This window comes from Hyaena hyaena, unplaced genomic scaffold (genome assembly GCF_003009895.1).
Source record: "Hyaena hyaena isolate Hyena2069 unplaced genomic scaffold, ASM300989v1 scaffold_1529, whole genome shotgun sequence".
NCBI lineage: Eukaryota > Metazoa > Chordata > Mammalia > Carnivora > Hyaenidae > Hyaena > Hyaena hyaena.
The window spans coordinates 96,133-114,890 of record NW_024082166.1 but is presented as its reverse complement, the minus strand read 5'-3'; the positions used below and the strand labels follow the sequence as shown (position 1 = coordinate 114,890).

Sequence of the window (18,758 nt, the reverse complement as noted above, 5' to 3'; positions counted from 1 at the left end):
GTTTAGAACTTCAGCTGGGATAAATGGAATTTCCGAGAGCTAGCTGTACATCTCTGTATCTCAAACATTCTTTTCACGTGGCTGAGTTGGGCTTACTCACAGAATGGTGGTGTAAGGTAGTTGGACTTCTTTTTTTTTTAATGTTTTTTATTTATTTTTGAGAGTCAGAGAAAAACTGCGCAAGCAGGTGAGGGTCAGAGAGAGAGAGGGAGACACAGAATCTGATGACAGCCTCCAGGCTCTGAGCTAGCTGTCAGCACAGAGCCTGACACGGGGCTCAAACCCATGAACCATGAGATCATGACCTGAGCCGAAGTCGGATGATTAATCGACTGAGCCACCCAGGCACCCTATGGACTTCTAACATAACTACTGACTCCCATCAGATCAAGGTTTCTAAGGGACAGAGAGCAAAAGCTGCAAGACTCCTTAGGACCATCTTGGAAGCTATTGGATATCATTCCAACTTCATGTTGTTGGTCAAAAGCAAGTCATAAAGACCACTCAGATTCAAGGGAAAAAGACTATGCAAGGGCAGAAATACTGGGAGACGTGGACAGGTGTATGTGTCTGTACAACTTTTTTTCGTTGGGATTTCCTTCAGAAAACTTTTTTTCAAATGTTTAGTGACTGTTTATAAACCATGAAGTTAATTCTCAAGTTGCTAAGAATGCTTCTTCTGTACTGTAGGAAAATCCTGAGGAAGGACGGGCCAGTATTTACAAATCAGTGATCATCAACACATCTAAGGAGATGATGTGCTTCAGTGACTATCTCATCCCAGATCATTATCCTAACTTCATGCACAACTCCAAGGTCCTGGAGTATTTCAGGATGTATGCCAAAGAATTTGATCTTCTAAAATATATTCGATTGAAGGTAGGGAATTTTATGAGTGTCTTTGTGTTTGAAGTTGTTTGTCAAATAAATGAATAATGTGATTTCATTTACCAATGTTTACAAGTAAAAACTGGCTTGGGGCGCCTGGGTGGCACAGTCGATTAATCATCCGACTTCGGCTCAGGTCATGATCTCACAGTTCGTGGGTTTGAGCCCTGTGTCGGGCTCTGTGCTGACAGCTAGCTCAGAGCCTGGAGCCTGTTTCCGATTCTGTGTCTCCTTCTCTCTCTGACCCTCCCCTGCTCACGCTGTCTCTCTCTCTCTCTCTCAGAAATAAATAAAACATTAAAAAAAAACAACAAAAAACAAGTAAAGACTGGCTTAATATGCCCATATATCTATCCTATCCAGACAAAGACTCTATTCTTATGTCTTCTCTGTGCCTTTCTATGGAAAGGTCCTTTTTCTATATATTTTGGGCTGCAGATCTGGGAAGCCACCTGCCAGAATGTTTCCATTCCTTCATTTTATACTATTTGATTGCAATAAAACAAATGAGGGGAAATGTGTTCCCAGTTAGCAAGGGGAACTGACAGATATGGGAACTTAAAATCTTCTCAGTCCATCACAATTTATCTGCTACTGCTTAGCCTCTTATACTTTCTGAAGTACTTGCCAATGCATTAGTTTGTTGTCAGGACAACAACCCAGTGAAGCAGTTGTTGGGAGGTTACTGAGGAAGCCAAGAAGTTAACTCTGGTGTAAAGGAAAGAACACTGAAATGGGGAACAAAAACTTGAGTTCTAGTCTTTGCTCTACCACTAATCAACTTGTGACAACAGGCAAGTAAGTTCCTCAACTTTGATGTCCCTTGTTCGTAAAAATGTTCTTGTTTGGAAAACAAGATGGTTGTACTAGATCACTCCAATGGTTCCTTACTGTTCAGTCGTCCATGATTTTTCTGTCATGTTTAACCATGGCAAAACAACAACAAAGCAGATATTCTGACAACTGGCAAAAGGCCTAAATCTTCTACCTTTTTATCCTCCTGCGATGAGAACTATTTGGATCTACTTTTTTTTTTTTTTTTTTCTAGGAGAGAGAGACAGCGTGAGCAGGGGAGGGTCAGAGAGAGAGGGAGTCACAGACTGAAACAGGCTCCAGGCTCTGAGCTGGCAGTCAGCACAGAGCCCGACGCGGGGCTCGAACCCACGAACCGCGAGATCATGACCTAAGCGAAAGCCGGACGCTTAACCGACTAAGCCACCCAGGCGCCCCTGGATCTACTTTCTTAACAACATTCAAATATACATACAGCAGTGTCATCTATAGTCATCACGTTGTACATTATATCCCCAGTATTTATTTAGAACTGGAATTTTGTCCCTCCTGCCCACCTTCATCCAATTCCCCACCCTCACCTCCCTTCTACCTTCTAATTATTCTGCTAAATCATGGCTTTTTCTGTTTAACAATGATAATAAAGTGGTAATATCCAGTGACAACTTCCAAAGTAAGTCCATGGACTTCCCTTCACTTGTTTAAACACATTGAACAGATTTGTTACCATATTAAACAGTGGAGGTACAAAGACAAAAAAAAAAGAAAAGAAAAGAAAGAGAAATCAGTGATTTCATAGTCTAGTTAAGGAGATAAGAAAATGAAGAAAAATTTTTTTATAAATATAACTAATAAAAGTAAAGAGTAGTAAAGAGTTAAAGGGTAATAAATGACATAGAGATTTGTATATTGTTAGCTCCAAGGAAGGGTGCTTAAAGCATTTAGGGCATAAAGCAATAGATACCAGCAAAGTTTTCTTGGAGGTTAATATGTAAGCCAAAATGTTGAAAAGTGAGTAAGAATTTGCTAAATGAAGAAGGAATAAAAGGATAAAAGGATGAGCCACACAAAAGCACCAGCCTATGTAAAAGCAAGAACATTATAGAAAAGAACTATAGTGTAGGGTGGTTAGGGTATACAGAGGTGATATCTCTATGAGTGCACTAAGATATATGGTCAGAGAGCCTAGACAACATAGGAACACATTCTTAATGTTTCCTTAGGCTACACAGAATAACCCACTTAAAAAAATTTTTTTAATGTTTATTTATTTTTGAGAGAGACACACACACAGAATGAAAGCAGAGGAGGGGCAGAGAGAAAGGGAGGCACAGAATCTAAAAAAAGGCTCCAGGCTCTGAGCTCTCAGCACAGAGCCCAACACAGGGCTCGAACCCACAGACCATGAGATCATGACCTGAGCCAAAGTCAGACACTTAGCCCACTGAGATACTCAGGTGCCCCAGAATAACCGATTTTTTTTAAAAAACCTAAAAATTATACCACTGACTACCCCATCTTGCAGCCTCTTTCTTTACAATTACTTATAAAAGGGCATTTATGGGAGCCAAAGAGAGGTTAATTTATATAAAATATGAGCCATTGAGATGTTTTTATACTCGAAGAGGGACAGCCCTATGATAACTCAGTCACAAGGTTAAGACTAGACAGAACAGGACTTGTCTGGAGGTCACGGAAGGAATAGGCATTCAGTACATAGAGAGTCTTAGAAGCAGGGGAGAAGCCCAGGTTCTATTCAAGTGTTACATGACATCCTAGGTCACGGTCTAAGACAAACTAGTAATTTGCACTTTCCTAGAAACAAAGGACAGTGCAGCATTATCTTGCCAACTGTTTTATTTAGCCTGCCTCATAGATGTTTGCTCACTCCGACCCCAGCCCCAAACAAAAAAGTTCCTCTTTGTGGAATATGAAAATCAAGGATCCCTGCATGAGCTCTATTATGTAATATCAACCCTCTGTGTTATGCCAGAGAGTCTTGCATATGCCATCAGGGAAGATGTACACTGCATAGGCTGTGGTTACAGTCTCCTGTAGCTAGCACTTTTCTTTTCAGACCACCGTGTGCAAGGTGAAGAAGCGGCCTGATTTCTCCACTTCAGGCCAATGGGAGGTAGTCACAGAATCTGAAGGGAAAAAGGAGGCAAATGTCTTTGATGGAGTCATGGTTTGCACCGGCCATCACACCAACGCTCACTTACCCTTGGAAAGTTTCCCTGGTGAGTAGCCTCCAGGGAGGTAAGCCTGTGAGTTATGCCTGTGATTGGAATGGAAAATGGGAAAATGGTGGCCTAAGTGACTCCTACCTTGGGATGAAAAAAGGCTTCTACTAATTCTACATGTGCCCCTGAAAGATGTTGGGGTAACTTTGATTTACTGCCATTTGGGAGGTAGAAATAACATTAATTTTAGAGATGAGAGAAAAATTAAGGGGCTCTATTTTGGTTTCACAACAACTTGAGTTTATCTAAGATCAAAAGAAAGGACATAGACTCGATCCACATTCGGTTGAAGGATTTTTCAGCAATCAAGGAAACAAACGAGGGGCGCTTGGGTGGCTCAGTCGGTTAAGTGTCTGACTTCAGCTCAGGTCATGATCTCACAGTCTGTGGGTTCAAGCCCTGGGTTGGGCTCTGTGCTGACAGCTCAGAGCCTGGAGCCTGCTTCAGATTCTGTGTCTCCCTCTTTCTGACCCTCCCCCGCTCACTCTCTGTCTCTCTCTCAAAATAAAATAAAGACATTTAAAAAAAAAAGGAAACAAATGAATATTGAGTTTCTAAGAAAGAAATTAAAACTTCAAGGAAGAAGTTAATTATAGTCTTTGACCTAGATTTTCATTTTGAAAAAAAGAAAAGCACTCTATTTATATTCTAGAGTATATGAAAACATATAAACTCCAATTGAAATGGAAGTAGGTATTTAATTTAATTTTAAGTTTATTTATTTTGAGACAGAGAGAGAGAGCCAGAGAGAGAGAGAGAGCATGTGCATGCACACACATGAACAGAGGAGGGGCAGAGAGAGAGGGAGAGACGGAATCCCATACAGGCTCCTCACCATCAGCACGGAGTGGCCTGATGCAGGCTTGATCTGCAAACTGTAAGACCATGACCTGAGCAAAATCAAGAGTTGGATGCTTCACCGACAGAGCCACCCAGGCATCCCAGAAGTAGGTATTTAAAGAGGATGAAAAGACAAGAGATAATGGAGGTTTTCTGAAGGAGTTTGGATTTGGGAGTCTGCAAGTCCAAAATATAAACAGATCCTGAGTTCAGCAGACTATTCATGACAAGGAAATCACAAGATTCTGTTCTGAGACTGTGAGAGAAGAAAATAGGGGCAAAAATATCCAGAAAAGCAAGAGTGCTGCTGAGTAACGGGAGACTATATGGAGATGTGTGCTTAAACTCTACACACCACTAACAGAATGAATGGTTTGACAAATGCTAGCAGATAAATCTCATCGGATAATTCTTTTCTCTTCCCTTGCAGGAATTGAGAAGTTCAAAGGACAGTACTTCCACAGCCGAGATTATAAAAGTCCAGAGACTTTCACTGGAAAGAGAGTCATTATAATTGGCATTGGAAATTCTGGAGGGGATCTGGCTGTGGAAATTTCCCATACAGCCAAGCAGGTATGAATCAGTAAATTACTTTGCTTCACTGAAGAAGTTGTATGTGGACCCCACACAGAGTATAAATACCTCTGCATATAGCCCATTGTGCCAACACAGGGCTTGGCTCTGTTGCCTCAGTTGGCAACATTATGTTGATGAGATGAGGGAGCCGACATTCCCTGTCAGATTCTCATCATTCAGTTGACCTCATACTGAAGAATCCCAGTGATCTCATTCAGCTGTCTCTTCTCAGTGTGCCCCTGACTTTAATTTTTTTTTTTAATGTTTTATTTATTTCTAGGAGAGAGAGAGAGAGAGACAGCGTGAACAGGGGAGGGTCAGAGAGAGAGGGAGTCACAGACTGAAACAGGCTCCAGGCTCTGAGCTGGCAGTCAGCACAGAGCCCCACGCGGGGCTCGAACCCACGAACCGCGAGATCATGACCTAAGCGAAAGTCGGACGCTCAACCGACTAAGCCACCCAGGCGCCCCATTGTGCCCCTGACTTTAAAGACCAACAGTTGCTTTGGGAGTTTGGTCAAATGCAGCCTACTAAGTGTGGCTCTTGTTTAGGACAGCACAAGTGCCACCATCTTGCGTGAAGGCAGGCACACTGGTTTAGCTCTAAGGCTTTGCACTCATAGGACGGTGGGGGGATTTTCCTCTTCTCTCCCCAAACGGAAGAGAGAAGCAGTCTAATCTTTCCGACGATAACATGGGTATCAGTATGGAAACCATCCACACTGTACTACATGCAAGCGGTTCACCTCAGCCTTTGCATACAGTTCTGTAATAGAAGGACGTTCACGCTAAAGCAATTTCTGTGTCCTAGAGGTCTTTTTTATTTTGTTTCGTTTTGTTTTTTTATCATAGATTTTCAAACTGGGAAGAGAGTGCCTTCACTGCAAATTCCTAGAAAAAGACATGTCGTTGTTACATTTTGTTATTCATATCTTTGTTGAATCATAACTTTATTGACAATAGGTAAATGGTTGTTTTCCAGTAACTTTAATTAAGCTATGTTTCTCCAAAAATATGTGTTTTTTTTTAATTTTATTTATTTTTTTGAGAGAGTGAGACAGAGCATGAGCGGGGAGGGCCAGAGATAGAAGGAGACACAGAATCTGAAGCAGGCTCCAGGCTCTGAGCTGTCAGCACAGAGCTGATGTGGGACTTGAACCCACTAACCATGAGATCATGACCTAAGCCAAAGTTGGATGCTTAACCGACTGAACCACTCAGGCACCCCTATTATTTTTTTTAAATAGAAGTTTAATGCCACAAGTTTGTCAAATGCCCTTTACCCAGAAACTCTATTCAATAACACTTCTTCTCAGTATTATCCCCATCTATCACCACAAAAGTAATTTCATATGTTATTCCATGCATCAATTCAACAAGCTTTATCAGGAAATAGGTATTAAAAACAAAAAATGGTAAAAATGTGTGTAGGTGTTATGATAAAAGATTGTGCAAGGTATATGTGGGGACCCAAAGCACATCGAATGGTCAGTGTAAAGGACTGGAACTTCCATGCACTGATGAACCATACATTGCCAAAGAAGAGAGCATCAAGAGTGGGTGGAGATAAGGTGGCTGTGTCAGAGAAAGTCCAGGACAATGCACAGCAAAACCACGTCTGCCAGGCAGAGGCATTGCTGGCACCCCATTAACGCGAGCCAAAGAAACTCAATTGCTGGGCTCTAACTTTTTCCTTTACATATCAAATTGCATTTATTAGAAGTTATTTGTAAATCAAAAAATTTAAATGGATCTATTAGTTGCAGCATATCAAGGAAGTTTTGGTATAATAATTCTCATGATAGGGGCGCCTGGGTGGCTTAGTCGGTTAAGCGTCCGACTTTCCGACTTTCGCTTAGGTCATGATCTTGCGGTTTGTGGGTTCGAGCCCCGCGTCGGGCTCTGTGCTGACTGCCAGCTCGGAGCCTGGAGCCTGTTTCAGTCTGTGACTCCCTCTCTCTCTGACCCTCCCCTGCTCACGCTGTCTCTCGCTCCTAGAAATAAATAAAACATTAAAAAAAAAAATCTTAAAAAAAAATAATTCTCGTGATATAATGGTTTTGAGAAGAGAAAATATCCGTTTCTGATAAAACAGCTTCCTTAGATTTTTTTTCTTATAAATCCAGATTTATAAATATGGCGTGAAAACAAGGTATGGATGGAAAACTGAAATAAGAAGTATGATGGTAACCATTAAGCATTTATTGAATGGTTACCATATGCCACACTCTTTGCAAAAACACTATTTCGGGGTGCCTGTGTGACTCGGTTGAGCGTCCACTTTGGCTCAGGTCATGATCTCACATTATGTGGGTTTGAGCCCCACGTTGGGCTCTGTGCTGACAGCTTGGAGCCTGGAGCCTGCTTTGGATCCTCTGTCCCCTTCTCTCTCTCTGCCCCTCCCCCTCATGTGCTCTCTCAAAAATAAACATTAAAAAGTAAAAACAAAAACAAAAAACCCACTATTTAATTCTGACAACAGCCTTGGGATATATTATTATCATGATTTTATACATAGGGAGCCTTTCCATGGAGACTCTGAGCATTTACATCGCACATCTACTTTTATAACAAAAGTTATACAGACCGCACAAACAGCAGTGTGGATCCTAGGACCATGCATACTCTCTAGACTGATGTGTAAAAGTGCTGAATCATGCGAGCATGGGAGGTCACCATCAGCGAGAATGTATGCGTGAAGTACATTATTATCCCTCTGTAGACAGGTCACCTTTTTATAGGAGATCTTAGACAAAAGATCTTAGACAAAAGAGAGTTTTGTAGAGAAAGAGATACTTTTGCCAAGTAATTGACTATCAAAACTTTATCAGCTTCCTGTTGTTCGACAAGCAATCTGCAGTTTTCCCATTAAACAGTCAACGAAACAATTCTTCAGCACAGGCTTTGGGGTGAATCAGACCTGAGTTGGAAATTCAGGTCTGCCATTTACTAGCTGTATGATCTAAGGCAAATTATTCATCTTCTCATCCATAAACTGAGGATGATAATACCTACCTCAAGAGACTGTTGTACTGATTAAATAAAACATAGATAAAGGACTTAGCACAATCACTTACAGGTCATAATTCTCAATAAATGGAAACAATGAGGATGATGTGTTGGGGAGACTAGAAGATATGTACGCTATACCTCACACCGTGGAGGAAACACATTTGGAGAGAAAGAAATAAGAGTGTAAAAAGTTTAATGTCAATATCAATGATAGATAACAGGTGTGGGTTTTTTTTAAATAGTGCAAACAATGTCAAAGGCCAAAAAAGTCTGAAGGTTTTGGATTAAATAATGTCCAATTGCTTTCAATTCGACTGCTCCATGATTTTAAATGAGCTGGACGGGTGAGAAGTGCTAGAGAAGGTCACAGGATGGAGAGAAAATCGTCAGCCAGAAGGGTCAGTGGTGTCTTAAGGAGGAGGCGGACTTGACCTGGATCTTAACAATAAATAGGCTTTGGGGAATGAAGAGGATAGGCAAGTTTTCAAGGAGGCATAATGACCTGAAGCAGAAATGCAGTGGTGGTTCAGAGCAAGACGCATTCTTACTCAGTGAATACACTAATCTAATTGTACACGTAGTGTTTGAGAAGGAAAACTGCAGAAAATTGAAAAAAAAGATGGTGCAGGGACTAAAAAGAGAGATGAAGGAGTCTGGACTTGATCTTGAAGAGCGCGGGGTGCTATCGGAGGGTTATGAGCCAGAAGATGGCAAAAGCAAACCATTTTTTCTCCGTGCCCCAGGTTTTCCTCAGCACCAGGAGAGGATCCTGGATCCTGAATCGTGTAGCAGACTATGGATTTCCTGTTGATGTGCTATTGGCTTCTCGATTTAAACATTTTCTTCAGAAGATTCTAGGTCAATCATCAGCAAACTATTTTTTGGAGAGAAAGATGAACCAAAGGTTTGACCATGAAATGTTTGGTCTAAAGCCTAAACACAGGTATGTGGCCTGGATGGGAGGGGGGCAGTAATGGCTGAGGCGCAAGAAAAGGACTGTTCATACAGGTTAACAGGAGAGCTACTCCTCCCCATACATTAAGAAAATCCACAGATCTGTGGGGTGCCTGGCTGGCCCAGCTGGAAGAGCAGGCAACTCTTGATCTCAGGACTGTGAGTTAGAGCCCCACGTTGGGTGTAGAGATAAGAAGAGGAAAGAAGAAAGAAGAAAGAAGAAAGAAGAAGAAAGAAGAAAGAAGGAAGAAGAAGAAGAAGAAGAAGAAGAAGAAGAAGAAGAAGAAGAAGAAGAAAGAAGAAGAAGAAGAAGAAGAATAGAAAAGAGAAAAAGAAAGAAAATCCACAGATCTGAGATCAGATTTCTATTTTGTCCCCATAGGGGTCCAAGATCTACTCATCTGTAATCTTCAAGCTATGATTCTCCTTGACATTAATCATTTTATCATTTCCTCAGATACAAGTTTTTTTTAAATTTTTTTAAGGTTTTATTTTATTTTTGAGAGAGACAGAGCATGAGCAGGGAAGGGTCAGAGAGAGAGGGAGACACAGAATCTGAAACAAGCTCCAGGCTCTGAGCTGTCAGCACAGAGCCCGACGTGGGGCTTGAACCCACGAACCGTGAGATCATGACCTGAGCCGAAGTTGATGCTTAACCGACTGAGCCACCCAGGTGCCCCTAAAATACTATTTTCTAATGTATCACATATTCAAATGTCCTAAATTGTCCCAATAATACTACTTCCAGCTCTTTCATTTTTATTTTATTTATTTATTTATTTTTTAAATGTTTATTCAGTTTTGAGAGAGAGACAGAGCATGAGCAGGGGAGGGGCAGAGAGAGAGGAAGACACAGAATCCGAAGGAGGCTCCAGGCTCTGAGCTGTCAGCACAGAGCCCGATATGGGGCTTGAACCCACAGACTGTGAGATCATGACCTGAGCTGAAGTCAGACGTGCAACCGACTGAGCCACCCAGGCGCCCCTCTTTCATTTTTAAATTCAGGATCCTTTCAGGTATTACCCCACTGCATTTAACTGTCATATCTCTTTAATCTCTTCAATTGAAATAATTCACCATTTTTTGACAGACTTTTTTTAAAAGAAGCCACTTGTTTTCTAGAAAGTCTCTAAATTTGGACTTGCATTGTTCTAAAAGGATTCTGCCTTTTCTATATTCAGGTGAAACATTTTTGCTGCAGATATTTACAGGTTATGCCTTCTCTGTGGATCACATGAGGAGTCACATGATATGAGCTTATCCCGTATTAATGATATTAAATTTGATCACTTGAATAAGGTGACAGCTACCAGGTTTCTCCTTTGTAAAGAGTTTTTCCGTTGAAATTAATCAGTTGGGTGATACTCTGAGATTATGTTCCTCAACGACTTTTCACTCATTTGTTTTACCCAATTATGGAAACCATAGCATCCATGACTTCAGTGATTACAAAATAAATTGGGGCTTTATAGAACAATAGGAGGTAGTCAAGCAAATAAGGCAAGGAAGTAGCATTCTAAGTACAGGTTCTCAGAAAAATGAAAAATACATTTTGCTCTTGGACTTGCATGTAGTCTGGTTTGGCTGGACTCTAATAAAATGGCAAAGATGAAAGAGTGATTGGGTACATCTCTAGTCTCACTGAACAGGTACATTAAAACCTTTGTATCCTCTGCTAAATAAAACGTTTGGAGACAGTTCAGAACCATTGAAAGATTTTAAGCAAGTGAGTAACCTAATAATAAATACATTTTGGAACAACCACTCCAAAACTGATGTAGAAGGTAGACCGAAGGGGGATGGAGAAGGAGGCCCTAAAGACAACTGTGACAGTCCCAGTAACATAGAGAATAGATAAAACTACTCTGAGGATGTTAAGAGGAGAAAGAGAACAGCCCATGTGAACAGACAAACACTCACAATTTGGTGGCTTGGGAAACTATGAGGGTGGTGGTACTATTTGTGAAAAGGAATACGTTTGGAGAGAAAGATAAAATCACGAGGTCGGAATGGAAACAATCTGTACCTAAAGGTTAGAGTTAAAGCATAACTATGTGCAACAAATCATTAACAATAACACCATGTTCCTGAGGCTAGGCCAGCTCTGTCTGAACACAATAGGCAGAGAATTGTCAGAGCCTTGTTAACTAAGGGTCCAAGGATTCACACTGATTTTTAGAAAGGTCCAAGATACTGGAAACCCTATTTTTTTTTTTGACACCCTTATCCTATGCTATCTCTAGGAAATAATACTTAACAGACCCAGAGGATCTCAAGAGAATTCATAAAAAACATTCTGATACAAATTCTAAAATCCTAGACTGTGTAACCTTGGGCAAGCCACTTTACTTCTTTAGGCCTCAATTTCCTCATCTCCAGAACCTGGATAATGACACTTGTCCTGCCTCCTTCACTGACTTTATATAAGTCTCAAATAAGTGAGCATATACAGAATTCATTTATGAGTTACTAAATGTATGTAATTTATTATACAGTTTGGGAAATGATGGTCTAATTTTAGCTCTTGGTGGTTTGAAACTGGAAACGAGACTCAAAAGAATGCTGATAGTTCTATTGACTTACTGACATATGGACAGAAAGAAACTATAGGCCCGTGACCTTATCATATCACTGAAAATATTACTATTCCTTAAAAAAACCATATATACACTCTTCAAATAAGACCATTCTTCTTTTGCTTCTCCAACATCTTCTCTTTCAGTGCCATCCAGGGCCAGACTTCTGCTCTGAGATCCTAGTCTGTGCCAAGCCAGTATATGTTAGACCTTTCCCACATTTCATGAATAGGTCCAGAGAGAGACCATTGACCTATTGTTTAACTACCTCCATCAACATAGAATTTTACTTACATGTTACTAATATTCTCTCTCTCTCAATCTCTCTTTCACTTCTCCTTTTGATCTTTATCACCACTCATAGAGCTCTGAGTCAGCATCCAACAGTGAATGATGACCTGCCAAATCGTATAGTTTCTGGCTTGGTGAAGGTGAAAGGAAATGTGAAGGAATTCACAGAGACAGCCGCCATATTTGAAGATGGCTCCAGGGAGGATGACATTGATGCTGTTATCTTTGCCACAGGCTATACCTTTGCCTTTCCTTTTCTTGAAGATTCTGTTCAAGTAGTCAAAAACAAGGTATCCCTATATAAAAAGGTCTTCCCTCCTAACTTGGAAAAGCCAACTCTTGCCATCATAGGCTTGATCCAGCCTTTGGGTGCCATTATGCCCATTTCAGAGCTCCAAGGACGCTGGGTCACTCAGGTGTTTAAAGGTAAGTGACCAGGCAAGTTTACTACTTAATTATTTAATGGTATGCTTAATTATGTTTATGTTCTTGCTTTTAAATAAATGAAAAATATGTATGACTGTAATAGTGGCTGGCATAAAATTAGTGCTCAAAAACTATTTTTTTAAAAAATATTTTTATTTATTTCTAGGAGAGAGAGAGAGAGAGACAGCGTGAGCAGGGGAGGGTCAGAGAGAGAGGGAGTCACAGACTGAAACAGGCTCCAGGCTCTGAGCTGGCAGTCAGCACAGAGCCCCATGCGGGGCTCAAAACCACGAACCGCGAGATCATGACCTAAGCGAAAGTCGGACGCTTAACCGACTAAGCCACCCAGGCGCCCCTCAAAAATTATTTTTGAGTGAATGTAAAGTCATAATTTATAACGATAGACACATATTGGAGTCTCCTGGGAAATGTTCCCCAAAATAGGCATGCTTTGCCTGGTGATGTTTTAAAAAGTCTAGGGTGGGCCAGACATAAGATCTCTAAGAAAATGTTCCTCAATTGATTCCAGTGTGCACTCCAGACACTCATCTAGATTTTAGACAACTGATATATATATTTGTGAAGCAAAAGACATTATAGAGAAAAGCAAATATAGAGATGGTGTGATTGATTTCAGCCAAAAGTTAAGACCTGGTTAAAGACTAGATCAGAATGTGTCAGATTCAACCTCTCAAATCTTACTTTCCCCCTTTTACAACTCCTCTTTCAGTTTCAGCTAGGAGAACATGAGAGAAAACTTTGGATTCAGGATAGTAGGCTCAGTATGAGTCAGGAGAATGATATGGCTTCTAAAAAGCTTAATTCTATCTAGCATCATTAAAGAATTGTAATGTCCGGTGGCGCCTGGGTGGCTTAGTCGGTTAAGCGTCCGACTTTCGCTTAGGTCATGATCTCGCGGTTCGTGGGTTCGAGCCCCGCGTCGGGCTCTGTGCTGACTGCCAGCTCAGAGCCTGGAGCCTGTTTCAGTCTGTGACTCCCTCTCTCTCTGACCCTCCTCTGCTCACGCTGTCTCTCCCTCTCTCCTAGAAATAAATAAAACATTAAAAAAAAATTAAAAAAAAAAAAAGAATTGTGATGTCCTAGAATGTATAACTGTTCTTCTCTAAACTGGCTAGCATACCCAAAGACATATTTAAAAAAATTTTTTTAATGTTTTTTAAATTTATTTCTAAGAGAGAGGCAGCATGAGCAGGGGAGGGTCAGAGAGAAAGGGAGACACAGAATCAGAAGAGAATCAGAAGCAGGAGCTAGCTGTCAGCACAGAGCCCAACATGGGGCTCAAACCCACAAACTGTGAGATCATGACCTGAGCCAAAGTCGGACGCTTAACCGACTGAGCCACCCAGGTGCCCCTCAAAGACATATTTTAAAAGTGAAACTGGAATGCATGGAAAGGATAGAGACAAGAATGGTTCAGGGGTTTGAAAATGTACCATCTGAAGTATAACTGAAGGAGCTGGAGAAGTTTACCTAGAGAAGATAAGATTCAGGGGAGATAGGAGAGTTCCCTTCAAATATTTGAAGAGTGTCCCATGCCAGGGGCACCTGGGTGGCTTAGTAGGTAAAGTATCCAACTCCTGGTTTTAGCTCAGGTCACAATTTCACAGTTTGTGGGTTCGAGCCCCGCATCAGGCTCTGTGCTAATGGCGGGCATTGGAATTTTCTCTCTCTCCCTCTCTCTGCCCCACTCCATGCTCGCTTGCACACGCACGCTCTCTCTCTCTCAAAATAAATAAACTTAAAAAAAAAAAAAGAATGTCCCATGGCAGAAGGATTTGATTTGCTCAGTATCACTTTAAAGGGCTGATCAGAAGCAAGGTGTGAAACTTTGAGGGTTGCACAAAATTAGTTTAACGTTAAAGACAAACATGCCAACCTTTTTCTGTCAGCTGTTGCCACTTGAAGATGAAATAGGCTGCCTTGGAAATTGTGAAAAATCCAAGCAGAATAGAAAACGTCTTATCTTTCATAGGACTTTAGCCGTAAAATCAGATTAAGAGTTTATTTTTACTTCCTTCTCTCTGTGGTAAAGCCTGTTTGTTACTAAGAGTACAAATGCACCCTGCCCTTTATTTTGTTCTTCGTTTTTCATATACTTTTGGAGCCATTTATCATTTCCTTATGTCCATGTTTCATTTCCCAATTGGAAGATGGAGAAAGAAGGTACCGATTGGAAGGCAGAATAGGAAAAATTTCTCCCAAAGACATAGTAGAATAGAGTAAGCTACCGTCATTAATATCAACATATCATGGGGGTGATAGGGGAAGGTGACCCAGTGAATTGTAACCTACTTGAGTACAGAAAATTATCCTGTATTTCTGTGAATTCTCCATGGCACAGTAACTGTTAATAGGATTATAGTTGCCAGTGAGGTAATCTTAGACTTAAAATTTTGATTTTTCTCTTTAGGTAATTTTACACATAAACTTTTGATTTTTCTCTTTAGGGCTGAAGACATTGCCCTCACAAAGCAAAATGAAAGCGGAAATAGCTAAGGCTCAAGAGGAAATTGAAAAAAGGTAAGAGAGTATGTGGTTAATGTTTCTACCTGGTTCTTAATTAGAGCAATACTGTACTATATTTATCTTCCTCGTGTTATTTTAAGGAGTTAGATTATATTTTGAAAGGAGGGAAATAATCGTTTGTGACAATAAAATGGAGGAGAATTAGCACTATATGGTTTGAATATACATGGAAAAGGAGAGAAAAGCATTTAAAATCCTATGATTAGAACCTATGATTAAAGAAGAAAGGTAGGAAAAAGCACATGGAGAGAAAATCAGGTATATTAATTTTGGCAGGATTACTCAAATGCTAGTAAAACTGCCAGACAAAGGAAGAGAGTCAGTGATTTAATGGGAGGAAGATATGGTCCAGTTATAAATCCGTAGGTAGATTTACAAATCAGCATAGGTGAGCACTGGGGGGAGCTCAATTGGTAGAACATCAGACTCTTGATCTCTGGGTCATGAGTGCAAGCCCCACACTGGGCATGCAGCCTACTCTTAAAAAAAAAAAAGAAAGAAAGAAAAGAAAAACAAATCAACATAGGCTGCTTTGTCGGCTGTCATCATGTAATAGCACACTCAGTTCACAGCAGCTCATAGTATGAACAGTCTTTGTGATTTGGGAAGCTGGTAACATCAGCTAGTTGCTTAGTGCTTGGGGAAACATGGTAATTTAGCCATCTGAATTTCAGAACTTGAGTTTATGCACAGGGTGATTTTTATTTGGACAGAGTGGAAGTTGATGGTAAGTTCCTAAATTTTTGTGCAAAAGTTAGGGATATAACCATTCCAGGCCCAAAAAAAGGTAGCTTTCTTTAATTGATTTTATTAGCATAACTCTCCCCTGTCTGGAACAAGGAGGAAGTTTTTAATTAACCCTGATACCCTTTCCAGGTACTCTGCTATTTCTCTCCTTTCATTGCTAGCTTTCTACAATAAACATTCTACATTATATGCTCTAAATTCTCATCCTTTTCTTCCTCCTAAGCCTCCGGCATTGTAACTTCTATCCTTACTTATGCAACTGCTATCTTGAAGGTCATCTATGACCAATTTCATTTTTCGTCTCACTGGTGAGTTTGGTGCTTGTAAATGTTTCTTTCTTCTTGGAGTGCTTTCTTTCCTTGCTTTCCTGACAGCAAATATCCTATTTCAATTTCCCGCCTCTCTTTCCTTTGACTTATTTTTGTCTAACTCCCTTCTGACCGTGAGCAGTCCTCAAAGACACAATTTAACCTTTATTTACTTAACCTTTATTGAGGGTCAACTATGTACACACACTACGTTTCATATGCATGACTTATTTAATCCTCACAACAACCCTACAAGGCTGGTGTAAGCAAATCCTTTCGGTAAACCTTCATGACCCACCACTGTAGGATAAATGCATGCCTACAGACCCTTGAGCCAACATAACATCCGAAAAAGTAAGCTCTCAAATTCTTTCCTGTTTCACTTCTCTTCGAAACTAGTCCCATTTCAGGAAATTGCTATTTGACCATCTGTCAGTTCCCCTGGAATTCCATCTCACCATTCTACCTCAAATTTCTTTTCTATTATTTTTTTCCTGTCCCTGTTTTTGGATTCCTCAAGTAATCCCATCTAATCTCAATTAGTTTGACTTGGTTTTCCTCTTCCTTCCTTTCTGTCCTGCTGTTCTTTGTTTTATTTTCATTATAAGAAGTAAGAAGAGTTACCAGTGAGCTCTTTAAAGTCCACTCCTTCCATGAGTATCTGTTACCACATTTTTCCTCTAAAAAGTGCTAGTTCTTCAAATCTGCTCTTGATGTAATCCCTCCATCTGGCTCTGTTTGGAGGGCCACTTCCTCTTGTGGGATAAGTCCTCCCCCTACACCTTTCCGGATTCCAAATTAGCATTGACCCTGGGAAGTCCTGCTCTGTGGACCCTAGAGCCACTGCCTCATAAAACATTTGAGGATCCCAAACTTGAAAAATTTTGTGGTGAGTTTTCTCATAATATCAGAGTCCTCTCTATCTGAATCTGCTATATTTGCCTCTCTCTATCCATCCTTGTTTTCCCACAACACGCCTCTTCTACTGTAGGTAGCACCCATAGATAGTCCATGCTCATACTCTACACTCATTCCTGCTTTATTCCTTCATTCTGCTGCTCCCCTGACTTGTAACACTTTGCTGTTTGCTAGCAGATATATCTTCCACATCTTTCAAGGACGCATTGCTCTATTTTAACTACCCTCTTCTAACATTTCTATTCAACAATCTAAAACCACACAATATACCAAAAGTCTTATATTCTTTTGTGCTCTATTTGTATCTATCTTCTATCTTCTGGTAGATTATAAGGTCCTTAAGGATAAAGACAATGTCTTTTCTTTCTTCTCTGTTTTCTACTGCTCCTTGCCAAATATGCAGCCAATAACAGGCAGTCCGAAAGCATTGATTAACTGATTGACTGAATTGTTGACAGGCCATGGCTTCTGTCTTCTCTGCTTCAGGTATGTGGAGAGCCAACGCCATACCATCCAGGGAGACTATATAGATACCATGGATGAGCTTGCTGACCTGGTGGGTGTCAGGCCCAATCTGCTGTCTCTAGCCTTCACTGACCCCAAACTAGCAATACAGCTCTTTTGGGGACCCTGCACTCCAATCCAGTATCGTCTACAAGGCCCTGGAAAATGGGATGGAGCCCGAAAAGCTATCCTCACTACTGAAGATCGTGTCAGAAAGCCATTGATGACAAGAGTAATCGAACGCAGCAATTCCACGACTTCAGCAATAACAATGGCCAAGTTTATCCTGGCTGTTGTTTTCTTTGCTGTAATTGTGACCTATATTTAGCTGTCCCATTTGTCATTGCCCCAGTTTTCTTTGGAAAGCTGGATCTAGAGATGCCTTCAGATTGAACAACTCTCAACTTCACATTGCTCAGGAATCTATCTTGCCAAAGCATTCATCCTCTTTCTTCTTTTCCCTACGGTGAGCCTCTAGCTTTTCATTCATATTGATTTCCCTCCCACCCTCTATGACCCACCACTTTTTCCTTCTAGTAACCCCTGGACTGTGAGCTCAGGTACCCTTTCAGTCATCTTTGTAGGTCCTTAGCAGACTTCTTGACATATGGTATGTGCTTAATAAATGTTATCACTATTATGGTGGGGAGCAGAAGTCAATATCTGTATAAGAAATGGGTGACTCCATGGAACTCTGCTTCTGATAGGATTTGATTTTCTATTAGAAGTTCAGTCTTGGGGCACTTGGGTGGCTCAGTCGTTTGAGCATCCAACTCTTGACTTCAGCTCAGGTCATGATCCCAGGGTTGTGGGATCAAGCCCCGTGTCAGGCTCCATGCTGAATGTGGAGCCTGTTTAAGATCTCTCTCTCTCTCTCTCTCTCTCTCTCTCTTTCCCCCCCCCCTTTGCCCCTCTCTTGAGTGTGCTCTTGCTCTCTCTCTCTCTCTCTCAAAAAAAAAGTTCAATCTTTTGTTTTTAATATTGTAACTAAATGTAGGTCTCCTGAGAGATCAGGGAATTAATGGCCTTATATATATCTAAGATAAGATATATCATCACTTAAAAAACTTTATTTCACTAGCAATTCACTAGTGTGTGTGTCTGATACCGCATCCTTTTCACTCTTTTCCCCTAGGT

The 18,758-nt window shown here is 40.7% G+C and overlaps 1 protein-coding gene across 5 annotated transcripts in view; it reads left to right on the top strand.

Moving 5' to 3' along the window:
• The window catches only part of FMO5 (flavin containing dimethylaniline monoxygenase 5), a 34,201-nt gene extending 15,940 nt beyond the window's left edge, over positions 1–18,261 (top strand). For 4 of the 5 annotated variants that reach the window (XM_039224071.1, XM_039224069.1, XM_039224068.1 and 1 more), the window contains exons 3-9: positions 691–879; positions 3,758–3,920; positions 5,194–5,336; positions 9,094–9,293; positions 12,245–12,597; positions 15,066–15,138; positions 17,604–18,261. In XM_039224071.1, coding sequence (XP_039080002.1) covers positions 691–879; positions 3,758–3,920; positions 5,194–5,336; positions 9,094–9,293; positions 12,245–12,597; positions 15,066–15,138; positions 17,604–17,949 — 1,467 coding nt within the window. In that variant the 3' untranslated portion in view covers positions 17,950–18,261. The remainder of the gene's footprint in view (positions 1–690; positions 880–3,757; positions 3,921–5,193; positions 5,337–9,093; positions 9,294–12,244; positions 12,598–15,065; positions 15,139–17,603) is intronic. The other variant, XM_039224072.1, reaches the window with a different exon arrangement.
• Positions 18,262–18,758: the final 497 nt, after the last annotated feature.